This window comes from Lacerta agilis, chromosome 14 (assembly GCF_009819535.1).
Source record: "Lacerta agilis isolate rLacAgi1 chromosome 14, rLacAgi1.pri, whole genome shotgun sequence".
Lineage (NCBI taxonomy): Eukaryota > Metazoa > Chordata > Lepidosauria > Squamata > Lacertidae > Lacerta > Lacerta agilis.
Genome location: NC_046325.1, coordinates 19,404,229 through 19,430,695, shown reverse-complemented (window position 1 = coordinate 19,430,695; position 26,467 = coordinate 19,404,229). Strand labels below are relative to the sequence as shown.

Here is a 26,467-nt window from a genome sequence, read left to right as displayed (position 1 = left end):
AGCTTCCCAACCTTCCTTGTTCTTCAAACAGCCAAATCCCAACCCACTCCTCCCAGGAAACTAGTAGAATGTTTCTGATCTAATAAACTGCTAAATTTATCTTCCTCCCACAGAGGCGGTGAATAATGTTCTGGTCCCAGAAACCTTTAACCCCTAATCTCATCGAAAAGAGGATGACTGTTGTTATTCCTGTGGTGGAAGAAAGATACTCAGAAGACTCTTCTTATGTTATCTCTGTGTGTGTATTTTATACTGCCTGTACCCACATCCATCCCACTACCCTTTACACTATACATGCATCTTAAATGAATAGCGCGCTTCATGCACCTGATGAAGTGGGCTGTGGTCCACGAAAGATTCTGCTACAACAAATGTGTTGCTCTTTAAGCACTTTATTGCTTATGCCAAAAAGGTGTCTGGAACAAGGCAACCAATCCTGCCACGAGTTCCCGAGTACCCAGGAAAGCTAGTTCCCTCCCCATCTTTCTACTCACCTTCCTTGCTGTACTAAATCGAAACTCAAGTTGTGTGTGGAACTCCTGTGCTCTCTGCATAAATCCTTCACTCTACTCCTGTGAGTAGAGAATGTGGGATTGAAGGCTGCAGTTCCCAAAGGCATTTTACTAGAAAGCAAGTCTCATTATACACAGTGGGACTTACTGCCGAGTATACCTGCTTAGGGTTGCAATCCAATTCGCAGAATTTGCTGTCTCAAAATGCGGCTACTGTAATGGTCTTCTGTAATGGTTTGAAAAGGGGATTGAGTTCAGCAAAGGTCCAAGCCGTTAGCCTCAATAGCTAAACAGAACCTCCAGGCTCAGAGGCAGTCTACCTCTGAATGCCAGTTGCCAAGGGAGGGAGCGACAGAATGAGGAGAGCTGTTGCCTTCAAGCCTGTTTGTGAGTCTTCTGGAAGCAACTGTTTGGCCACTGTAGGAAATGGGATGCTGGACTAGATGGGACCTTCGTTCTGATTCAAGCAGGGCTCTTCTCAACTTCTACTGCTCTGAGGTTTTATTACAACAAGTGATATATTAATAGTGTGAATGAAATAATTAAAATTGTAGAAGTAGACAATCTGCAGCGGGGGGGTGGGGTTAAGATCTGCTTTAAGTGCCTGGAATGTAATGACAAAAGTTGTGGCTGCCTCTGAGCATGTGAAGAGGGCAAGGGCCACAAAGAGCCTGCTCAGCCTTGGACCCAACGTTCACAGTCAACAGCAATAGCATTTATATAGTTTTTCCTTACCAAAGGAGCAGAAAAGACTTTATGTATGGAACAACAACCGCCTAGATGTTATTACCCGGTAGCCCAGAGTTGGAAAGAAGACAAAGTCCCTACCGGAGAAGAATGGCAAACCAAGCTGATGGACTATGCCGAGATGGCAAAACTGTCTTGAAAACTCAGAAACCAAGAGGATAAAAACTTTATAAAAGAATGGGAAAAATTCATAAGTTACCTTGGAGTCCAGTATAAGCAGATGGAAACAAGAGCAGGATTTTGATTCACTTTGAATGTATAAATTACTATGGGCAATATGGTTGGTATAAAAACTGGAGTATGGATGAATATACACACACACTATCTATATCTATCTATCTATCTATCTATCTGGTACTTTTCCTAAGTGCTGGTATGCAACCTTATCAGACAAATGTTTGCCCCACACAACAGCCCTGTAAGGTAGGCCGGTACTATATTTCAGATTGGTAGAGTTGTAGTTTTTGCCCATTGAGTATTCTTGGTTGAATCAGGGCCTTCCAGGCTCACAGCTCATGTTCTTAACCATCGCCTGATGACACTCTTGTCCAAGGGAGGGTAAGAGCCTCTCTAAAGTCCACACAGGAAATGTTTACCAGGGCTCAGTTCTCAACCATCTGGTATAAACACAAGAATCCTTAGCATACAGGTGAAACTCGAAAAATTAGAATATCATGGAAAGGTTCATTTCTTTCAGTAATTCAACTTAAAAGGTGAAACTAATATATGAGATAGACTCACGACATGCAAAGTGAGATATGTCAAGCCTTTATTTGTTATAATTGTGATGATTATGGCGTACAGCTGATGAGAACCCCAAATTAACAATTTCAACTTTGGGGTTTTCATCAGCTGTACGCCATAATTATCACAATTATAACAAACAAAGGCTTGACATATCTCGCTTTGCGTGTCATGAGTCTATCTCATGTATTAAACTCCAGTAGCTAATGAAAACAATTGCTTACATAAATGGACTTTTCCATGATATTCTAATTTTTTGAGTTTCACCTGTATGCTCCTTTCTCATTACAGAGCAAGAAGTCCGGGCTTTGGGGAAAGTAGGTGTGGTTTGAGGGAAGAGTTTATTTAAACAGCTTTAAAACACACACACACACACACACGAGAACCGAGAACCGATGAGTGGCCCTAAAGAACCGATGTTGGGCAGGGCCACTTTAAAAAAAGAATTATGACAAGCAGCCTTTGGAATGAACTTGTTCCTTCCTCATCGCATTAGTGATCCACTGAATTTGCAGGTGGACATGGCAAGACAATGACCACATTCCCACCACAGATTCAGAGCACTGTGGTGCTACTTTTAACATTCATGGCCACCCCCACAAGAACCTTCTGGGCAGTGTAGTTTGTTAAGAGTGCTCAGACTTGTGAAGAGACTGCTATTCCCCTCTCAGAGCTACAATTCCCAGAATTCCTTATGAAGAGCGATTGACTGTTCAACCACTCTGTAGCTCTGGGGGGAGAACAGGGGTCTCCCATCAATTCCTAACACCCTTTTAAACTACAGACTGAGAGGCTCCAATCCAAAACCCCAATCTGCTGCGCTGGTGGGGGGGGGGGGAAGAGATTGGATGCAGACCCAAAACGGCCCGCACTGGCCTCTTGCCCCCGCAAAGTGGTGCCAGCATCACTCCTGAGACGTGGCACTCCCCCTAGAATTGTATTGCTGGAAGTGATCCCAAGGATCATCATCTAGCCCACCCCCTGCAATGCTGGAAGTGTTGGTGGGCAGAAATACCACCACCAAGACATCCGTCGGTTAAGCAATCTATAAAGGAACCAATAATAACAGAGAGGGCATGAGCCAGCCCCACTGCTGACCTTTGATGGCATGGGGCCTGGTTGCTACAACTCCTCCAGGCTGGCGTATCTCTGAGTAGGAGTTGGCCTGCCCTCACAATTGGCAGGAGCAGTAGGGACACATCCTGTGTCTGCTAGGCTGGGGTTGGGGCTGCTTTTTTAAGAGAGTCTACATACAGAGGGGAACGCACATATACGCATCAAACAAATGATCTAAAATTAACATACGTATTAAAATCAAATCATTAGGGGTTGCTCAGTTAGTGGATCACGAGGCCGAATCTTAGGGTCATGGGTTCAAGACCCACCTTGCGCAAGAGATTCCTGCATTGCAGGGGGTTTGACTGGATGACCTTTCCAACTCTTATGATTCTGAGGAGAAAATTGTCAAAACACAAATAATCCACAATGCTCCTCGAAACTCCCCCCCCCCCAATCCCACCCTTTCCCTGGTTTTGGCTGTGGCAAAGGCACAAATGATGTCTTGCCTCACGACACTGTTTTCTATGTACCTGGATTCCCCCCTCAAAAGAAACAAACACCGGGAGGAAGCGAAGGCTAATAGGGAGTGACTGGCCCAAGGTCACCGGGCGAGATCCGTGGCTGATCCAGGAAACCGAAAAGCCTAAAAATCTGAAGCGCCTAAGGTTAAACTCTATATGGCCGCTTTATTGGCCTGGTTGTTAATCCACGGGGCTGCACTGTATTCGTGCCACCGAGGGGAATTATTTTGCTTCCGCCCAAGTTCTCGCAGCCCGATCCGGATCACACTTGCTCGCAAGGAAGTCCCCCACCGAGTTCCGCGGATATTACTGGCCTAATATTATTATTATTATTATTATTATTATTATTATTATTATTATTATTATTATTATTATTATTATTATTATTATTATTATTAATGCTGGTCGAAGTAAAAGTCCGGCCGGGCTGGGTTAAGGAGCGGTTCGAGGGCGCGCACCTGGGAACTTCTCGACCAGATCCTCTTCGCCAACAACGCGCCCCTTCCTCCGCCCAGGTGCGCTCGCTCGCGCCAGTTTCGCCCTGGGTGTGGCAAGCCCGTCTCGGTCGCTCTTTCTCCTTGCCCCCCCCCTCTTCCTCTTTTGGGGGCTTTTCCTCCCGACGGTTTTCTATCCCAGGCCGCCAGTTTCACCTGCCACTGACGTCATCAGGGATGAGAGGGGTGTGGTCTGAGGGGGGGGAGGGCTGAGGAGGAGGATGAGAGGGGTATATAGCCGGCCCCTCCAGGAAAGTTGCCTCCAACTTGCCTCCTGAGGATTTGAAGCCTTTTCGCTCGTTGGGTCCCGTCAACAGGTAAGGGAAGAGACTTTAGCTGGATGGGGGGGGCGCGGGGGATTGGTGATCTGCAGGTTGGAAATGGGTTAACTAGTTTTACTTTATTTTAAAGACTTTTTTTTCCTTTATTCTAAAGACTTGATACTGTGTGCGAGGCAAAGTTTTTAAAAATCTGTTGCTTTATGTGGGTCCCGCGGGATGCCTTGAGGAGTGATACCAGGACGCCTGGGTCCCTTCCCCAAGGATCGATGCGGTGTATTAGACAGTATTAAATAATGCCTTTATATATTAAATTTCTTATATTCCGCGCTCCTTTCCAAAGGACGCTCGATCTCCTGCGGTATTTGGTAAAGCTTGGAACAGATTTAGGTTCGCTCTCTTTAGATTGGGGGTAAGATTAATGCGGGTGGTGGAACTCGCGCTTGATCAACGAAGACCCGCGGACACTTGAGCATGTGCAGAAAGCGCTTTCGTTTACGGGCGTCTTCGATAAACGCCCGAGCGTTAATTTAGGGGCTTGTCGTGAGATGAGTTCTCTCGCGCCTTTTGGTCTCCGGAGCGATAGGTCTGCCTTCTCTAGAAGCCCTTGGAAGAGTAAAAAAATTGCCCGCTAAAGGATTTAGAACCGTTGAAACGAGCAGGCATGGCTAGCTTGGGTTCGTTGAGTTCCGTGGATGCAGTGCTCCCAGGGGAACTTAGGTGGAGAGCAAACTTGAGCGGCAAACAGAAATGGCTTTCTTAACTTTGCAAGGAAATTCATGGTGGGAAAGGGCTGGAGTTGTGGGTCCGCGCTTCCCCCCCCCCCTTGCCCATATCAAAGGCATCCTACCCCCTCGCCTCCATTGTCCCAGCAAGGGAATGGGTGGCGCCCTGATGTTTCAGTGGCGAGCTGGACTCCCACTGAAACCCCCTTGAGAAGAAAGGAGGGGGGACAGTTTCGGTTGAAGGGCATGGACAAAGCGAGGAGGACGGCCCCGCCTTCTTCTCCCCCCTCCCACGCTCACGCCCCGGCCCCGCCCGAGGCATACGTGTGGTGGAGGGGGGGAAACCTTTGTTCCCTGGAGCGCAGGCACCCAGTGACCTCGTGTCTCTTTGTTCCAGAGGCTGAAAAACCTTCCATAAGGGCTGACGATTCTTCCACCACACCTATACCTGCACCCCACCTAGCAGGCATAAGAGGTCGATTTCTGCAGCTCCCAAGACTTGCCTTCTCCTCTCCAGAGCTTTGGGGCTGCGGGATAAGTAAGGCGTGTTTAGAAAGGAGCCTTGCGACAGGTGGATTTCACACATCTGTAACATACTGGTGGGCCTTAAGAGCCTGCAAGGTGTGTCCAACCTGTAGAATAATAACTTTGCCCCCTTGCTATTGTGAGGAGTCCACCATGCTGCCCTCTGCTCCCCATAAACTAGAATATGATGGGCATCATTGCTTCCTGGCTGTCTGAAGATGTAGCCTTTGTCCTAGTAGCTGTTGCTGATCAGCTCCATGAATATTAGCATATTTTTGAGATATTAAAAGCTATCTATACTCCGGCCTTTCAATGTTCTTGTTAGTGTATTGGTTGACCCACAGAGGGAGAGCAGAGTCCATTGGTAATACATTTTCTAATAAATGCATTGTCCAACAACTAACAAAACGTGGCATACTTTTGAGTTCTCCATAACTCTACATCAAGCACCCTACCCTCTTGCCTAAATAACTCAAAAGCTTGCCACATTTTTGTGACATTTGGTTGGTCCTAATACAGGTACTGTATTACCAGACTGGGATAATGAGAACTAGACACTACTTAAGACCTGTGTCTAAAGTGTTTAATTGTGACTCAGGCTAGACTTGTGTTACTTACTTTTGGAAGTAGAAAAGGGAGAAGTAGGGTTGATTTTAGAGCCACCTGAAAAGATGGCATTGTGTTTTGGTTGGTTTTATTGCACCTGTGAAGGAAGGTAAAGTTGGTCCTTTAAGGTAGCTGAAAACTATACCGTAAAACACGGTTGGAATTGGCCCTGGATTAACATGGTTTAAAAGGGTGTGATCATCTTCATGTGATGTAAACCTCGCCTGAGGCTTTAAATAGAAACACACATTGACTGAGTGAGTAGCTGAAACAAATTGCAACTTGTTACTGATTTTATTTTATTTTTAAAGGTGGTCTTTACCAGGACTTAATTACAAAATCAGGGCCTAGAACGTATTGTACAGGTAGTATTCTAGTATCAGAAGGCTCAATGTTTTAGATCAGGCTTCTTCAACCTCAGCCCTCTAGATGTTTTTGACCTACAACTCCCATGATCCCTAGCTAGCAGGACCAGTGGTCAGGGATGATGGGAATTGTAGTCTCAAAACATCTGGAGGGCCGAGGTTGAGGAAGCCTGTTTTAGATTTAGACACTGTTTACAACAAAGGATCCATTTAGAACTCCTTCCTGTATGTTTCTTTCCTTATCTCTTTGTCTTCTCTTCCTCTTCGGGGAAAGAAAATGGGAAAGAAAATGGCGGTGCTGGTGTGTCAGTTTAGCTCAGAACACAACCTGCATAGTTCTTCCTAAATCCTGCCTTGGACCAGCCTTCCCCTACTTGGATGCCCTTGAATGGTTTTGGGCTCCAAGCCCATCAGCCTCAGACAGCATGGTTGGTGGACGTAGAAAACCAGTGAATTCCGTATCAATAAGGCTTAGATTTGAGAGGAGAGACTTGTTGCTCCTTGCCTATGTTCCTCTGTCATTAACCCGACACATCCAGCATCTTCTTTGCTGTAATCAGCATTAAGGGCTTTGGGGGGCCAATTATGTAGCTTCCAGGTGAAGTCAGTTCTGTGCTTTACTTGGGCTCATAACCCCAGCTCCATTTCTATTTATGCTGGCTAAAAAAATACTGGGCTCCATGGTAATAATAAGCTAACAATCAATTGCTGTATGCAGCTGAAATTGTGTTGTTGTTGTTGTTGTTTTTTTAAAAAAATTAAACACGAAAGCTCATACCAAGAACAAACTTAGTTGGTCTCGAAGGTGCTACTGGAAGGAATTTTTTATATTATTTTGTTTTGACTGGCAGACCAACACGTCTACCTACCTGTAACTTTTTTTTTAAGTTTAACATCCCAGTGTTTAAAGATTCTTTGCACACTTGCCTAGCCTTAGCAGCTCAAAAGTGTACACCTCAAAAGGCTATAAGCCATGCAGGAATTCTGTGATCAGATTGCCCGTTTTGTTAATGGAGCAGTTGCAGTTGGCGGGAGGTCTCTCTCTCTCTCTCTTTAACCTTTCTCATGCACAGTTTTGCCATCCTAACATCCCATTCTGCGTTTCTTCCACTGCCCCCCTTGAACTGCTATGAATCTTGTTGCATTGTGAGATACATGAAACTGCCATTACACTTGCCTTATCGTTGAGCATTGCCCTGGCTAAAGATTCAATTTTTGCACAGAGTAAACCTACTCTAACCAAGACTGTGTAGGGCTTAACTCTTACTGCTGTTACCTTTGACATGCCAATGTAAAGCAAAATGTTGGGTGAGTTCTGATAAGGGACCCCTTGCGTAATGTATAGTTTGTGCATGTGCCAGTTGTTTTAATGGGGGTGGGAAGGATTTTCTTTGAATCAGCTGCTAATTTCAGGAGGTGATGTCCCATCCAAACCACTGTTTCCTCCCAGACAGAGCCCAGTGGATGTTTGTAGTGCTTTCTTGCTGTACATATCCTTGTAGCCTGACTTGCCTGGAGCCTTGGGGCAGAGGTGGGCTGAAACCTAAATACCCAGCTTTGACTAAAACAATGAGGACATCCCCCCGCCCCCCACCCCATACAGACACTGCAAACAAGTGAGCCACAGCGCTGAGGAGAATGGCATGTATCTGTTGCCTAATAGTTGTGAAATAGGCCGCCAAATTATACCGTTCTTTCCCTTCAGTTAATGTTGCAGAGTGCCAGTGGCAACAAACTACCTGTACCTTGTGAATCCTGAGGGCAGAAGATGATGCAATTCTTCAGGTCGCTCCTAGGGCAGGTGTCTTTCTACCTGCTCAAAGCGGATCTTGGGAGAACAACCAGTTGTGCAACCGCTGCTATTCTAGGTGCCTGATGAGTTGGAGGGAGGGAGTGTTGTTTTTCTTCTGCCCTGCTCAGTATGAGGAGGAGAAAAAGAGAACTATCTCTATCATCTGGCTTTGTTTAGATTGAAGGCTAATCCTGAATGGTTTTGCCTGACCAGATGAGTCAGGAGCTAGGCCTTGTTTCTGAGTCAAATAGGAGTATCACCTACCTAGGCTATCTCCGGCCTCTATGAGTCAGGTGGGAGCAATGCTTAAAACACCGGTGTTCTCTTCTGAGAAGACAGGATCCTAAGGTCAGCTGCCACGCCTCTCTACCACAGCATAAGCCACCTGATGAACCCCTCCCTGCCAACTCCTTTAGCAGGTTGCCCTGATTTTCAAAGTCATGAATTGTGGGGACTTCAGCTGCTACAATCGGAGGTGGATTTAGGGGAGCATGACCTGGGTGGAATATACACAGATATAAAAACCGTTCTGAAAATGCTTTTAAAAAAAAGCTTTTTTAAAAAATGTTGAATTTTCCATCACCATCTAGTGTCGCATTGTATATTGTACTTAAAACATACTTAAAATTGTTTTATCTGCAGCTGTATAGCTGAGTCCCAGTTCACCTACTCTGGCTGCCACGGGGGGGGGGCACTGTGACAAAGGCGGAAGACAGGGCGCACCAAATTTTGGCATTGCACAAGGCACCCTTGAACAATCCCACGACTTTGGGGAGGAGGGGCAAAGTGCATCTGTAGAATTTTAGGTGGGGTTTATGAACAGCCAACAGTTGTTGCTTGCAAAAATTTAGGTCAGCTAATATTGCACGTTTAATGGAAAACAAAAAGCAGAGGAAATATCAGTAGACGTTACTTGTATATATCCTCCCTTTCCAAGAATATCACAGTGGCTTACGTGTGTTTCCCCCACCCCCTTTGCTCCTTTTTTATCTTAACTACAACCCTGTGAGGTAGGTTAGGCAGAGAGACAGTGATTGACCCAGAGACCTTAGTGGCAAGGTGGGGATTTGAATGGGGGAAGGCACGTAACCTGACCATTCTGCAGTGCCAGCTTGGTTAATTTCTATTCTTTAGACAGGGTGTGGCTTGAAAACTGCAGGATTGCAGCTCTACGTTCTTATGTGGATGGTGGGGGCTGGCTGGCTAATTTTACAAATACAAGAATGGAATCGAACTCTGTACGGCACACATGAGTCACTCCACTTGCATCTTCGCAAGAGTCTTGGGAGATAAGCAAGTCACTCACACACACTGTCTCAGCTTAACCAAACAGTGTTCAATGAGCTTCGTGTCTGGACAGATTTGAATTCAGAGCTGCTTCCCTTCTCAACCACCCCACCAAAGTCCACATTCTGTTGGGCGTTGCATGTTGCTGCCAGAGGCACCCACTGTTGAAGCCAATCATGGGTGGTGCCAGAGGTAAAAGTGTTCTGGATTAATCTGAAATAAAAACATCAGCTTATTTTTCAGTAAACAAAATGTTGCCCTTTCCAGTCATTCTGAAACTACATAGAAAATAGAGAGAGAGAGAGAGAGAGAGAGAGAGAGAGCGCTGTTTTAGAATCCAGGAAAAATAAAGCAAGAGGAAGGGGCACTTATCCTCTTTAGTGCAAGACTTATTAGTTATCAACTTAACTCCTGAACTGGCCAGCTCTGGTTGGGTCTGCATCTCTAAGCCAGGACTGCAAACCAGCTTTAAATTTTGGCTTTCAGTCCTGGCTGGTGGGGAAGCACAAACCAGCACCTGCCACTTCAGGTGCAGTTGCAAACTACGGGTCTTGTGTTTTGTTTTTAAAAAGAGGCAATCCTTTGAACTGGAGCACATGGTTTATCTTAATGCCAAACCATGGTTTTTCATGGTATGTGAATTGACCTCAAATGTTGTGTAAGCCCAGTATTGTCCACTCCTGGCTGTCATTAGCTTTTGGGCTCTTGGGCAGCCCAACCTTGAGGCAGTTGGTGACAGATGTTTGGTGGTACTGTTCCTCCTAAGGTCACCTGGCCATTCCCCTCTACAGGAGGTGTGTCCTTGCCCCCTAAATGACCTTGCTGCTTTGGGTGTAGTTGTCCCATCACATTGTCCCATCACCAGCCTTTAATTATAGGCTCAGCTGCCAGCTCAGTTGGCATCTGTAGGGGGATTGGGGGAAAGTGTGTAATCTTCTCTGCCTTAGGCGGTGAAATGAGAGTCTTTCCTATCACCTCCCCTTTTAGCCGGAGGTGCCAGGTATTGAACCAGGAAACTTCCACAAGGACTCAGCCACCAAGCTCTACATGACTTATGAATTACCAGTTGCTAGCAACTGCAGGGCAGGGCAGAGTTGTCTTGCACTCATGTCCTGCTTTTGGGCTTCTCATGGGCATCTGGTTGGCCATTGTAAGAACAAGTGTGCTGGACTAGATGGGCCCACTGGCCTGATCCTGCAACAATTGTCTTAGTCTCTCTGCAGAGTGCATATGGTAGGAGCTGGGTTGTCCTGTACCAAGGCTAAAGAATCCTGTAACTTTTTTCAAAGCTGACACAGAAAATGCTACCCAGGTGTGTGTGACTTTCTGGTGCTTGGTGAGCTGCTTCTGCCTATGCAAACTAGTGATAACCACTGAGTTTAGAGCACTTCTCTTGTTTAACCTTCCCCACCATATTGTGGGGGGTGGGGCATGAATTGAAGTTTGGTAAAAGAAACCTCATTCCAACCTATACTTAGCCTGAAGGGATCTCTCCTCCCCCCCCACTGCCTCCGCAGCCACCTTAAAATTTAACCCCAATAATGGGCGGGCAACAGAACAAGTAACGACGCCTGGTTTTCTGGAAAAAACAGGTTGTATAACTGCATGCAGCTAATCCATGTTCACCTCCCCTCAGTGACAAGGAAAAACTGGCTTGACAAGGGGAGCCCTTCAATGCTATATGGGCTATGCAGCCTGCAAAATGGCCTGCTGCAGAGCTCTGTCACTTACTCAAGACAACTTTTAACATTTGTCAAATTGTGTTAGTTGGGTCTCATTTGAAGGTGACTCCAGTAGGATATTTCTACAAGTGTCAGGGTTGTGTGTGTAACCACACATGAGCTTTGCTGGATTAGAACAAGGGTTCTTCCAGAGCAGCTTTGTTGTTTCCCAAGATGTGGTCGGATTACAGTTCCCACTGTTCCTAGCCAGCAGGGCCAGTGATCAGGGATGATGGGAGCTGTAGTCCAACAACATCCGGAGACCCAAGGCTGGGAAATGCTGCTCTCTAGAGTGTAGATCCTTGCAGGAAGGCAGCAAGTGAGGCTCAGTAAGGCAACAAATATTTCCAGCTTTGTAGCTTTGCTGCCTCTGAACAAAAGGACTTCCATTTAGCCACCAAGAGTTGAATTGGCCTAAACCTGCCTTCCCCGAGCTAGTGCTCTCTAGATGTTGTGGCTTACAACTCCCATCAGCCCCAGCCAGCATGGCCAATGGTCAGAGAGGGATGGCAACAACACCTGGAGACTTCCAAGTTGGAGATGGTGACCTAAGTCTTATTTAGAATGTAATGTGTACGTATTAAATTTCATAAGCTAAACTGGGCATTACATGGAGAAAGATGAGTTGCACCAATGACCACCTGCATGGATGACCTCGGATGTAACGTGGCCTTTCTCAATGCCGATGCATTAAAACACTAAGGGCAAGGTCTCTTGCCCCAGAACACAAAGGGTAACAATGACTTTCTGGGGATATTCATTAAAAGTGTCCTTGCTTGTATTCTCTACAGGGTTGTCGTCTTCACCTTGAGTCATGGCCTCTGCTGGATTCCAGATCATGGGCATGGCCCTGACAGTGGTGGGCTGGATCGGGACCATCATAACCTGTGCCCTGCCCATGTGGAAAGTCTCTGCTTTCATTGGCAACAACATTGTCGTGGCACAGATCACCTGGGAAGGGCTGTGGATGAACTGCGTGGTGCAAAGCACTGGGCAGATGCAGTGCAAGGTCTACGACTCCATGCTGGCCCTTTCTCAGGATGTGCAGACAGCCCGTGCCCTGATGGTCATCTCTGTGCTCCTGGCTGCTCTGGCTCTGATGGTTGCCATCGTGGGGGCCAAGTGCACCAACTGCGTTGAAGACGAGGACACCAAGGCCCGCATAATGATTGTCTCTGGCGCAGTCTTCATAGTGGCAGGGATCCTTTGCCTCATCCCCGTGTGCTGGTCAGCCAACACCATCGTCCGCGAGTTCTACAACCCGATGGTGATCGACGCCCAGAAGAGGGAGCTGGGAGCTGCCCTTTACATCGGCTGGGCATCTTCTGCCTTGTTGATTCTCGGAGGAGCTCTGCTCTGCTGCAATTGCCCCAAGAAGGAGAGCAACAACTACAGCGCCCGGTACACAGCTGCTGCCTCTCAGCCCCACAGCGATTACCCCAGCAAGAACTACGTCTAGGAACGCCACCTCAAGAAAACAAAGCTGTCATCATTGCCATCCTGAAGCTCACTACTGCTTGGGTCCCCTTTGGAGGAGCCGAGATGCATCCCTACTGGGGCTCTGCACAGATAATATCCATCCATCCAAAGAACAGAACATCTGATAGTCCCATGACTTCCTAACGTGCTTGTCCCATCAGTATTTTCCCCCACCCCCAAATGTTACCACTACATTATTGTACAGACTTGCCCTACGGAAGTCAGAGCTCTGCTTCTAGAGAACATTTTCTACTCTTAACTGGTTCTCCTCGATGTAGGTAGAAGAGGTGCTGGACCTCGGGGTGGGGGTGGGGGTGAGTGGGAAACATAAGTCATTTCCAAGTTGTTCTTAGGTTTCCTGGATGTTCATCAGGGGACTAAAACTACTAATATTGTCCTGGAGGAGGTCACCGTTCAATATGGTCTCCATTTGAGGGCAGAAGTGGGTGGTGGAAACGGGTACTCCAGAAATGAGGTTTTTAAAGCTGTGATGTGTTGTACAATGTTGTTTGTAAACAAAGGTGATGTGGTCTCTTTTTCCTTTTTGCTAACTCGCTGCAATTCACCATGCATGCATTTCATATTGAATGCCATTTTATTTCTGTTTTTTATTAGTATGACCTGAATAAAAAATTACAGGCTTTTGTATATAACAGTTGTTATTTGTTGTTACTGGTGTGTGTGTGTGTGAGAGAGAGAGAGAGAGAGAGGGAGGGGGAGGGGGGAGGGAGGGAGGGAGGGAGGGAGAACCACTCTGCTCATGTTTAGAGGTCATTAAATACAAGTTCCAGGTCATTAAATACAAGTTCCTGGAGCCAGGTGTGCCTTATCTAGTGAACCTTCCTGGGAGAGTTAGCAGTACATATTCTGACTTGTGGAACAATCTAAATAAGAGGTGGGGTAGGGAGAGAAGGAAGATAAGTGACCTTCGCATTGCCCCCAAGGAAGGGTGAACATACTTGGTCTCTAGATACCAGATTATGCATCAAAGCCATAGGAATCCATAGCCAAGGGGCAAGACTCCCCCCTTGGAAGAATTCAGTCTCTGCGCCAACATATCCCAAAGGTATTCAGATAACTGACCAGCACAGAAACAGAGCAGAGAGGAAGTGCAAAGAGAGAGAAGGCTGAGGGAGGTTTTTGGTGTTGTTGTTTTTTGCATGAGGTCTTGGAGAGATTGGAAGTGCCTGGTGGGCTTGAAAGTGCAAACTAGAAACTGGGAGCAAATTAAAATGGGGGGAAGTTAGGTGGTTGGGGAGAGTAAGCACTGATATTGTTGCAAGTTTGGGAGGTGGCAGGTAGGCTGCTTGTGAAACATCAACCGTGCGTCCAAAAAAGTTTACACATCACTTGGGAAGACAGGCGAACTAATGCCAGTGTACTAGAAGAAGAAAAGATCATCAGTGTCAAAGCAATGATTCATTGGACTGGTCATGTTGTTCAGATGCCTGATTATCATCTTCCAAAGCAACTACTCTATTCCAAACTTAAAAATTGAAAGTATAATGCTGGTGGTCAACAAAAGAGGTTTAAAGACACTCTCGGGGCAAATCTTTAAAAATGTAGTATAAACACCGACAACTGGGAAACACTGGCCTGTGGGCGCTCCAATTGGGGAAACAGCCTTTACCGAAGGTGTCAGACTTTGAAGATGCTCAAACTCTGGAGAAACGCCCACCTGGAAACCTATGTCCCCACTGTGTAAGGCTGTGTGGATCCAGAAGCAGAAGCAGCATGCCTGTTGTTTAGTCGTGACCCCATGGACCAGAGCACGCCAGGCACTCCTGTCTTCCACTGCCTCCCACAGTTTGGTCAGACTCATGTTGGAACACTGTCCAACAATCTCTTCCTCTGTCATTCCCTTCTCCCTGTGTCCTCAATCTTTCCCAACATTGAGGGAATGAATGCCTGAATTCCTTCCAATTCCTGGATCCAACAAGTATCCAATTGCTAGAATAGCCAGACAAATTTTCTGGTAATGGCCCTATAAGTATGGGTCCTTAAGGTAACAAAAGAAGTTGCCCCAGAGGGCAAATGTGTGGGGGCCCCTCCCTCATCTATCTGTCACTTAGAAAGACAAAAGCCGGGAGTTGAGGGGTGTGAACTAGAAGTTAGAAGCTGGAAGCAGGCTGAGCAGCTGAAAGACAGAACCATGCCTGATTTCTGCTGGGATCCAAGGCTGTGGCTATGGGAGAAGCGATTCCTTATTGGGGTGTTAATGCTGTGAGCCCCTCCATTGTAGACTCAGGTTGAATATATGTCTAAACAAACAATATATCATAAAGACGCCACAGGTTCCACTGTCACTGTTTCTTAGGAAACCAAACTCTAGGTAAATCCCTGAAACACCTGGAATCTCACACTGCTTTTTTTGGGGGGGGGGTAAGAAATAGTATGTTTATTTTATTTTTCTTCCATACTGATAATTTTTCTTCAATGACAATGTTTATTTTTTGGCCATAAAAATGTTGCTTGACAAAAACCTTTTAAAAAGCAAGCAAACAAAACCGGACAACTAAATTTCTTAGCACAGTTAAAACAACAACTCCCCCCCACAAAAAAATAATTATTCTCTCATTTCTCCATCATCATCTTCCACACCCCTTATATAAAGGACATTATTGCACCTTATCAGAACTTCACCAAGGTGTCCAGATAATGCACCATCAACATATTCTGTATTTGCAAGCTGCGTGTTCATGTAGCCATCGATGGAGACGAGGTAGCCTTTGTATTCCATCCCTCACTTCAGCTTCACCATCACTGGCTTCCCAGTCTGCCCATTTAGGAAGGGCTTTGGATTGAGAGGCAGACTCATAGCAACCAGACCAACCGAAGGGCGGCTGCGGCAACAAAAAAATTACTCGCAGGCAGCATATGTGCCTGCCAAAGCTCTAAAAAGAAAAAGCACGGAAGTGCCGAACACTTCCACTTTTGCTAGTCTGCAAGCGGCTCATATCTCACTACTCAGATTGGGGTGATGTACAACAATTTCTGTATATGTGTGTGTGTGTGTGTGTGCGCGCGCACAGACGCACAAACACACCCCAAACCCGCAAGAAAGTGTGGCAGGATGTACTGCTTTTGAAGATGCCAGCCATGCTCTCTCCCACAATACTCCATTCCATTTCCTTTCCAAAGTATTCTTGTCATCCCGCCTCACAAGAGCCAGTCAGCATTACGTACCCTCTGAATCCTCCATCCTCATTGGACTATTTGGATGGGTTGTTCCCTTAAGGTTTAATTTTTTAAGGGTTTGGGTTTTGTATTTAATAATAATAATTTATTATGTATACCCCACCCATCTGGCTGGGTTTCCCCAGCCACTCTGGGCGGCTCCCAACCGAATATTAAAAACATGATACAGCATTAAACATTTAAAAACTTCCCTAAACTTCCCTATGCTGATGTCTCCCTCTTCTTTTCGGTGGCTCAGTTTTGGCTCCCTAGCTGTCTGGCACTCATCACCTCAGTTTGCTTTAAAGAAAGTCCTAAAGCTAAAGTGTTCTTGAAGCTACCAACATGAGTGACCAAACTGCAGGAGGCAGTGAAAGACAGGAGTGCCTGGCGTGCTCTGGTCCATGGGGTCACGAAGAAGAGTCAGACACGAGTAAACAACAAAGCTAAACCTTTCCCAACCCTAAATTATCCTTTGAAGATTGCTACTAGTTCTGGAAGATATTTTCCAATACCATTCAGTTCAATTATATTTTTGTTTTTTCTAACCCATGTTATTCACCCATCAAGTTAGTTACGGGTAGGTAGCCTTGTTGGTCTGCCATAGTCAAAACAAAATAAAAAATAAATAAATTAAAAAATCCTTCCAGTAGCACCTTAGAGACCAACTAAGCTTACACCACACGAAAGCTCCTTCGTTGGTCTCTAAGGTGCTACTGGAAGGATTTTTTTTATTTTATTTTGTTTTGTTTTTCAGCCTTTGGGGTGGACACTCCATTGTCTCTGTGTGTGACGTGCCAATTACTACTAAGATAAATGTTTTGTGGGTGGAGGGTGCTTATTGTTCTCTTTGGTGCTGCTGGAGTACATGGTGCACACGGGGTTAACACAGGCAGGTAAGAATCCCTGAGGAGGTTATAATCTAAAATGGAGAATTGAGGAAAACAGTGGAGTAGGAGGTAAGGAACTTCAGGCCTGAGTGTCAAATGCAGGTCTCCAGCCTCCAGGCTGTACCCCTTGCAGGTCTTCTTCAAGTGCTTTTCCCTGGCTGGAATGTGCTCTTGAACTGTGGTCATGCCTCTTGCACGCCTAGCTGGAAGATGGAGAGCTAGCAGGTATGGGTACAAACACTGCATTTTTTTTGGAATTGAGCCTCCTGTACAGATGTACATTTGCTTCTGGTTCCTCCAACTACTGACATGGATCACTGTGGAGCTGAAATGAGGTTGCCCACCTCTGAGGTAGGAGGAGGAAGGAAAGAGGCTGTGGGTGTTGCATGTCCTTTGAAGCTTTGTTACAATTGGGAATATTGTAAGCCTATTAAGGAAGGGGATAAGCCAGAGGCAAAATGGAGGGGGGGGGTTGAAGGGAAGAGGTGGCAGAATTTAAGAGCTGTGATTGAGAGGGCATTATACACACAAGGCAGACCCGACTGAAATATTTTAGGAGTGAAGAAGACCTACATAAATTGGAGGAGAGGAGCTGAAGTGTTACGTTTGGGCAACAGCGGTGAATTCTGGACTTCAGGATTGGGGACAAAGGAAGACAAGGCCGGCTCTGTCATTAGGCAGTGAATCACCAGCCTCATACACCAACGCCATAGATTTAAAGCACTCTTATACCACCTTAACAATCATCATGGCTTCCCTCAAACAATCCTGGGAACTGTAGTTTAAGGGTGTTGGGGATGGTAGCTCTGTGACGGGTCTCCTAACAACTCACAGCACGCTTAACAAACTACAGTTCCCCAGGGTTTGTTGGTGGAAGCCCTGGTTGCTAAAGTGGCATCAGAGTGCTGTCAATGTGCGGTGTGAATGTGACAGATGCAGAGGATACTGAGGAGGGAGCAGTGGTGGTGAGGTATTAAGATGACAGAAAGTGTGGTCCACATGCCCTGTCCTGGGCTACAAAACTAGCCTCCTGTCCTGCCCACTGTTATATTCAACTCACAGTCTAGTTGCCTTCTGTACATGAATGGAATGAGTTGAGGATCTTTAACCTTTATTCCAGGCAGCAAAACACCACAGGAAAGAAACCGAAGGGAAAAAATAATCCATATTCATCACATTTTTCCACCCACGCTTCCTCGAAAGCTCAGGTTCCCTCCCATTTTATCCTCAGAGCAAACCTGTGAGGTAAGCTAGGCTGAGAGATAAGAGATTGGCTCAAGGCCATTAAGAATGCATTCAAACTCCTGGAATATTGTGTTACTTTTCCCCCATTATAATGCTAGCGGTTCTGACCTGTTTTCTAAATGTTCCTTTCACACTGCAGTCCCTATTGTTATGAAACTCTGGCTCCTTGACCAATATACCAGCATGTCACACTAAATTTCATTCACACCAGAGGGTGCAGAGCGAGACAACGACCATCACTGGACAAAAATGCTACCACCACCACCCTTTCCACACCTGTGTGCTTCTTTCTTCTGTTCCCTCATGATTCCCCCATGAAAAAGGCAGAAAAGAACTGCATGCCAATAAACAGCCCCCAAATTCATGGCTTTACACCCACAGTTTTCTGAATTAAGGGTGGCTGCAGATTCTCTTTTTTTTCTGGGATCAAATAACATGGAAATGAGTGCTAAACATGTGCTGTAGTTTTGGTTTTCTAGAAGTGGATTTTACGTCACATATGATGCGGAAATTAACAGGGAATCATTGGGGAAACATGGTTTATAAAAAGCCTGCTGTGTGTGAATACAGTCGCAGTGAACTTCGTGGCAAAGTGAGGAGAAAAATCTGGGACTCCCCAACTCCACTATGACCACTACACTATGTTGGCTGTCAGGGGGTGGGATGTTAAGGAACTGGTGCTGCTGCCTGGATTTCACAACATGGGTGCTATGTACAAACTCTGGAGTGTAGAGTTGGGATTTTGCATCTTGTGTGTGGTTGCGTTAGGCAACAAGTGTTCTGGGGACTATAGTGAAACAGGAGATGGAATTACAGCGCTAAGACTGCAGTCGGTACATATTGGGGGACGTAAGGAAGCAAGCCGGCATTAGTTTAGGGGGTTGTGGCACAGCCTCTCCCCCCCCCCCCCCCGGTCTCTTTCTTCCCAGAGTTCCCCTGCAACGGCTTGTCAGCCATTACCCTCTGTTCCAGACCCCCACCCTGTACGTCCCACTTCATGCCAGTTTTGACGGGAGGAGACTCACATCTCATGCCAGGGAGATCGGCTTCCTTGTCCCTACGTGTTTGGCTGTGGAAGGCTCGGCCTGGCACTGGAATGTACTGGTACCCCTCCAAGAAGTCAGGCAGGGATCTCGCCTTACAGGGGTCGACTACTGGGCCCACATCCAAGAAAATGGGAGGTGGGTGGTGGTGTGGGGTAGGGGGAGGGTGTATGTCCTGCACTTCTGCTTGTTTGCTGAAGTAGAGGAAAGCCAGCCGGCCAGGTTGCTCTCACTGCCTGGATAGCTAGCACCTGAGTTCATTCAAAGTGGCGTGTGAGACAGACAGACAGACTCACTCATAGGGAGTTTCAAACTGAAATGGGGGATTTTCCAAAGATGTTGGTGGGGCAGATCTGATTCTTTCATGCCTGTCTCTCAAGTTCCCCAGCTCTTTCGCAAAAACGTTGCTCCCCCGCCTTCACAATTGCAATTGGAATGGGGAAGTGAAGTTCTTCATTTTTTCCCATTCACGCAACTTATTTTTTTCTTAGAACAGTCACCTTATGTTTGGCTCAAATTAATTTACCTCCCCCCCCCCAATTAGGAAGGAAGGGTGTCTGTAGGTCTTGCACTCCCCCTTCCACAACCTCTCCCCATAGAATTTGTTCCCCCCTCCACCCACCACATCTTGCCACTGGCAGTAGGCCTCCATTTGTTCTAGGTTTCGCCCCAGGTAGGGTTGCCATACGTCCGGATTTTCCCAGAAATCGCACAGCATTTTGGTGTCCGGGGGATTTTTGCAAAATCAGAAAAAAGACCAGGAAAACCCAGCTGTATGGCAAGGGGGGTAAAATAAAAATTAAAAAAGCCCCAAAGCTATTTTTGGGAGGGCGGGAGATGTTCCCCCCAAAATCTCATCTTTGTTCAGATTTTCAGTTTTGGGAATATGGTAACCCTAAACCCAGGCAACTCTTTTGAAGGAAGGTTTCTGCCCAAACTGGGAAGCAATGAGAGTTCCTGAACATATACAAATCCCCCCACATACATACAGTATATCTGGGGTTGGGGAAAGATTTTCAGTTTAGCGGTTTTGTCATTGAAGAGGATATGATCTTTTAAACCTCTCCTTAAGAAACTGAGCACCGTTTGTCTAAACACAGAGCAAACACCACATGCTGCTCCATGGGCTTCATGAGGATGCGACCTGTGGGTTTCACCTGGACTGGGGAGGGCTGTTGTGGGGAGTGAGGTGACTCACATCCGCTTTCTCCCTTTATCTTCATTTCAAGGAAATGCTTGCCATTCCCTGTGGGGTAAATTCAAAGAACAAGTATGCAGGAAAGGCAGGTGATAGAGAACCCCTGCCTGTATTTCATGCTGGGGCGGGGCTGAGCAGGAGAGGTGGTATCAGCATAATGTATGAATAACAATTATTTGCTATTTTTAATTATATATTTATGCATTAAATAACTTCTTTATTGTTTACTTTGCTCACAAGCTCAAGGTGGCATGTGCGCTTCTCCCTCCCTCCGCTTCATCCTCACAACAACCCTGTGAGGTAGGTCAGCCTGAGAGATATTAAGCGGCTCAAGGTCACCCAGTGGCTGAGTGGGAATTTGAGCCCTGGTCTCCCAGAATACCAGCCCATTACTCTAACAGTCTAACTCATACACAGCCCTTCTGGATCAAGCCAGTGACCCCCTCAAGTCCAGCATCCTCAAGTCCAGCATTCCCACAGCATTCCCACAGATCCCACAGAGGCTAATGTGGCATCTCTGACAGGCAGCAGCAGTGCTCTGAGCTGCGCCATGTGTTTGGGGGGGGGGCTGCCATTTTGATTTCTCACAGTGTCCCAGATTGTGGCACTACAGTGCAGGTTTTTTTTGGGGGGGGGGGTTAGACCCAAATGTCACAGCACCATGAGCTGAGGGGAAAGAGAGCCCTGGCAGCTGCCCAAAGCCCAGCTGGAAAAGTCACACACTTTGCATTGTAGATCGGTGTACACATCTGTATTTTGCATCTAGAACACAGGTGTTCATCTGAGCTGGGGATCAGCCCAGGAAATGTAGCGCTCTCTCCCTCCCCCCCCCCCTCCTTTCTCTCTCACACATGCCATCCATTCTTCAAGGTCAGGCCTTCACAATGCAACATGTAAAGCAGTAATAAGGAGCGGAGTGCCTCTGAGCATGGGCAAAATGAATTTCTCTCAGACGCTCCCTTGTATCTGGGAGTAAAGGTGAATGGTTTCAGCTCAGCGGCAGAGCGCATACCTTACATCCAGAAGGTTCCAGCATCTTCTGGTAAATGCAGGAAAGAGCCCTCACTGAAACCCTGACGAGCGGCTGCCAGTCATAGTCAGTACTGAGCTCTCTCTCTGGATTGATGGTCTGACTCGGACTAAGCCAGCTTCCTCTGTCCCCTCCCCCCACATATAAACACACCTTGTCAGGCCTTTGGCCTTCCCGTTCATTTACACTTGCGTTCTCTTTAATAAAGAAGCCAATCCCTGTCCTGACACACTTTTCTACTCCAGGACAGCCTCTGCTCTTTTGGCCTGTGTTCCCTGGGATGCTTAATTTGAGTTTTGTCCCAGAACCTTTTTTAAAAAACAAAACAAAACCCTCAAATCTCCCCCATCAGGCATTATCTGGGAGGGTTGCTTCCCCCCCATCCTTTTTTACTTTCAAGCAGGCTGAAAAGGTACCCCTGATGCGAAAAATGTTTGAAATGCCTTTCACTCACCGCCTGCCAACTCTTAACAGATTTGGGAGTAGGGGTGGGGCTTCAGAGTCCAAAGGGGCACAGCTATCAGGCAAGTATAGCAATGATGCTGTCTAACACTTTAGTCTTCAACTGGTGGGTTGGGACCCAGTACTGCATCGCTTCCTGGTGTCAGATAGGTTATTAATAGTATCACCACTATAAAATATAGAATTGGAAATATATGCCGGAGTTCCTGTGCCTCCATTTCATAAGAGCCTGAGAAGGCTGGGGGCTTTGCTAAGGAACCACTCTCGAATGGCAGGGCATGAGTAAATGAAGAGGTGAAGAAGAGTCCTCCTGAGCTTATACAGAGTGCCTTTCCTCAGAAATAGCCCCCAAACAGGGAAGCTTAGAGCTTCTATGTCAGACTGAGTGATGTGTGATATGCACAAACTCCCAACACACTCCAGCTATTACAAATGAAGCACTTTTCAATATATTCATTATCCATTCTCGCCACACTTGTTTCTGTGTCCCCCTCCCCTCCCTTTGTAGTTAGGCTTTGCTCTCACTTTCCAAAAGGTCTGCAGTCCCCTTTCCTCACCCCAAAAATAAGACCAGAGACAGATAGGTTACAAACATTTATCTTCTTTATCTGAATAATACAGTTTTCAGTGACACCACATAGACCTCTGGGAGGGAGTGATAACAAAAGGGAGTCCCATTTTACCCCTTTTTGCTCAAGGGAAAAGAGTTACCTCAGGAAGTCTCCCCCCCCCCCTTTCCTTAGGAAACTTCTGAAGGGAAAAAGGGAGGGCAGGACTGAGAATCCTGTTTCCCATCCCCATTCCAATAACAGAGGGGGGTGGAAGCCAGAACACCTGGGTTCTCTTCCCAACTCTGTGAGCAGAGGGGAGCCTAATGTATCTGGGCGTGTGAGAGAGACATAAATTTCCTCCTTGCACTGTCTGAGGCAGGCTGTGGTAGGGAGCAACAGGGGCAAAACATCCTCATCTGTTTGTCCAGGCCTCTAGGAGTAGCCAAAGCCTTGACAAATTATTAACCAGCAAGCAAATAGCGCCAGTCCAAGGCAAAAGAGGGTCAGGGTCTCCTGCCACGTCCTGCCTAGCCCCCCTGCACTCACCAAAACAAGGCTCTTGTTCGTCACTTCCCATTTTATTTTATTCTGCCATTCTCACACAAGCCTTGTGAGGAAGTCGTGCCTTGCCTCCATTCTCCACATCCCTTGTGGTCTCTTTGTTCTTGATGTGCCAGGTTTGGGTAGTTTCATTTCCACCCTCAAACCTCACCCCATTAATTCCCTCTTTTGTTTCAGCCATGTCAGCATCCATTCGCCATTTCCAATATTAAAAACCACTTGTTCTCTGACTCTCCGTTTCCCCCTCACTTTTTGTTCTTGACGAAACTTACTTTTTCGCATGAGCTGGTTCTTGCAGCAGAGCTGCTTTATAACAAGACAGACAGTCCTCCTCAGAGTTTCCTCATTCTCTCATATTTAATTTCCCTGGCTCTTCTCATGTTCCTGCCTGCGTTTTGTTTGTTCACAAGTGCCTCTCCGTTCTCTCCCTTATCTGCCCCTATGACTCCGCTCCCAAACAATCATTTGCTGGCTTAGCCATTAACTTGCCCATATCCTTGTCCCATCTCCCTGCTCTCATTTGCTCAGCCTCCTCAGGTACAGTTTCTGCATTCCAGTTGTGTTTGCTGCTGCACTCATCTCTTTCCTAATTGTTTGTTCATTCTCTCACATATCCGTTTATTTGTTCATGTTTTCCCTAATCTCCCACCCACTCATGGTCTCACACATACACCTGTGCATGTGCACGCACTGAGAATTGCCAGATATCACGGCTCAACCCATACCGACTGGCTTTGTCCCATTTTCCCCACTGAAAAAGTCCTTGGGCCAGTAACTCCTGTCAGGGTTTGGGCCTAGCAACATCTGGCAAGTCTACCCTTCCCCCAACCACAGCTGTTCATACATAGTCCCGCTTGTCAATCCCACTGCCTGGAGGTGCAGTGGATCTGGCCGGGACAGAGTACCCAATGCGGGCTGGGTAGCGGTCTTCCCGCGGCGGGCAGGAGCAACATAGAAGCGACCCTCCGAGCAGCAGCAGTGCGGAAGCTGCCCAGCCAACATAGAGGGCGGCCCCCAGCTCCCTTTTCAGGGCTTCGGCCACCAATGGGTTGTAGAAGTCGCGGATTATAGAGTTGGCCGACCAGCACACCGGGATGAGGGTCAGGAGACCCGAGATGATGAAGAGCGCCCCCGAGGTGATGACGATGCGTGCCTTGGCCCCCTCGTCCTCCACGCAGTTGGTGCACTTGGCTCCCACGATGCCCACCAGCAGCGCCAGGATGGCCAGCAGCACAGAGACGACCATGAGGGCCCGGGCGGCTTGGACGTCCTGCGAGAGGGCCAGCATGGAGTCGTAGATCTTGCACTGCATCTGCCCGGTGCTCTGCACGATGCAATTCATCCACAGACCCTCCCAGATGATCTGCGCCACGACAATGTTGTTCCCGATAAACGCGGTGACCCTCCACATGGGCAGGGCGCAAGCGAGGATGGTCCCTATCCAACCAACAATGCACAGGCCCAAGGCCAAGATCTCCAGCCCTGCGGAGGACATTGTGAGTGGAGACTCGCTTTCTTAGCCTGCTGCAAGACACGTACTCCTTCTTCCGCCAACCTCTGGGAGGGTCGGGGAACGCACGTTTGACCGGGCGGCAGTGTCCGAAGGCAGGCTGTCTTTTACAGGGATCAATGAGGGTGAGAATTCAAAGAGACACGATCTTCAGAGTGAAGGATGCTGCAATGGGAGACAACGTATTTCTCCAAAGGGCAGCTTCGGAACAGTAAGTCCTGGAAGGATATTCCAGTGACTTGTGTGCCCAGGAGGAGGGTTTCTGATGGGGCTCCTCTGCAAAACCGAGTCTCTTTATCGTACCGGTTGACGACAAGGCTACAAAAGAGGCCTTCTTGTGTTACCTGCGACTGGGGATGCCAGCCTGGAAGATGGCAGTCAACAGCATCCAAGAGATGGTCTGTGATGTGGAGTCGTCCAGGGATACCTGTTCGTGGGGTGTCACTTTTATGAGCTTGGCCGGACCAAAGGCAGACAGGTGTGGTGGAACCAGCAAAGGAAAGAGGCCCAGGAAGAAGCTGCTAGCGATGGTGGGAGCTGGACAGATCCTCCGTCTTCTCTTCCCCTCCCTGGGTTCGGCAGGCTGCTTGTTATTGAATATGCTCTCCTTCACAGGTACCTGCTGTTGTCTAGAAGGATCCCGTGGGAGCCCGTGCTTAGGGAAAGGGAGGGGCGGGTTATATGAACCCCCAACAGGTGGGTGGGAGGAGCAGGCAGCCCAAGCCGAGAAGGGCATTGGGGGTTCCATGGTAACGACAGAATGGGTGGTGGTGTTGAGGAGAGAGTTTGAATATTTCTTTATTTTCTGTTGGCGAGTTGGGAAGCTGCCCGTTCTAGAGGGGAAAGGGTGGGAGGGGAGGAGAAGGCTGAGAAAAACAAGCAGAGGTGGAGAGAAGGAGGGAGGTGGGGGGGAAATAGAAAGAGCGAGCGATCAAGCGAGAAAGGGAGTTTCCGTGGTTGGATTCAAGAGGCACAGAGAAGTGGAACCTATCAGATATTCCCCGGGCCAGCCAACTTCACTCTGCAGCACCATGAAAGAAATGATGAATATGCAATAAATAATAATAATAATAATAATAATAATAATAATAATAATAATAATAATAGTTATTATTTCTACCCGGTCATTCTGGGTGGCTTTCAACAGAACATTAAAAACAGAATAAAACGTCAAACATTAAAAACTTCCCTAAACAGGGCTCAAGTTGCGATGCTCAAGGGATGAAACAGGGCAAGTCACTCAGTATCAGCCTAACTTCATGTGAAAATGGGGAGCACAACCACGTAGGCCTCTCTAAGCTCTCTGGAGGGAGGGTGGGATACAGATGCCAGAAATAATCAGCATTTGTGTGTAGCCTCCTTTCACTTGTTGCCATAACAAAGCTATATAAAACCCAATCCTAAGCAAGTTTGCTCCAGTAAAACCCGCGGAGTGGGACTCAGGCTGGGTTCACTCCCCTGTTTACACCGCATCCAGTGTGCTCCCAACGCTGTTTTGGAAAGCTGTGTACAGTACGCACAATGATAACCATAATCCACACCTCTCCTGTCATTCTGTATGAAGCACTGCTTTGATCTGAATTAAGAAAAAGAATGACCTAGGATTCAGCTATAGCCTACAGCTGAAAATAAAATGTTTTTAAATGTGTTGTAAAGAGCAATGTACAAATGTGACACTAGATGGTGACAGTGGGCTATGCCGAATTCAGTGAATTTTTCAAAACGTTTTTTAAAAAAAGCATTTTCACTACGTTTTTAATACGTGTGTAGATTCCACCTTAGTTACGCTTTAAGCTGGTAATGGGTCTTACACAGCTATGTGACTTTGGGCCTAGAACATTTATTGCATGGAAAGGCAGCCCAACAATAATGCAAAATGCAGCAATGCATGTTAACTCTAGAAAATAACAGCAATCCAGTTAGCAGTCCAAAATACGGGCATCAA

At 47.0% G+C, this 26,467-nt stretch overlaps 2 protein-coding genes and 1 pseudogene across 2 annotated transcripts; 1 reads left to right on the top strand and 2 right to left on the bottom strand.

The window, feature by feature from the left end:
• Nucleotides 1–4,259: 4,259 nt before the first annotated feature.
• Nucleotides 4,260–13,161, top strand: LOC117059415 (claudin-4-like). The gene is made up of 2 exons (XM_033171152.1): nt 4,260–4,394; nt 12,168–13,161. Exon 2 carries the CDS (start codon nt 12,191–12,193, stop codon nt 12,833–12,835), a length of 645 nt encoding a protein of 214 aa, XP_033027043.1. The 5' UTR covers nt 4,260–4,394; nt 12,168–12,190; the 3' UTR covers nt 12,836–13,161.
• Nucleotides 13,162–15,421: 2,260 nt separating this feature from the next.
• LOC117059421 lies at nt 15,422–15,775 on the bottom strand (annotated as a pseudogene).
• Nucleotides 15,776–22,481: 6,706 nt separating this feature from the next.
• LOC117059414 (claudin-9-like) lies at nt 22,482–25,206 on the bottom strand. The gene has a single exon (XM_033171151.1). It carries the CDS (start codon nt 24,505–24,507, stop codon nt 23,851–23,853), a length of 657 nt encoding a protein of 218 aa, XP_033027042.1. The 5' UTR covers nt 24,508–25,206; the 3' UTR covers nt 22,482–23,850.
• Between the last annotated feature and the right edge of the window lie 1,261 nt (nt 25,207–26,467).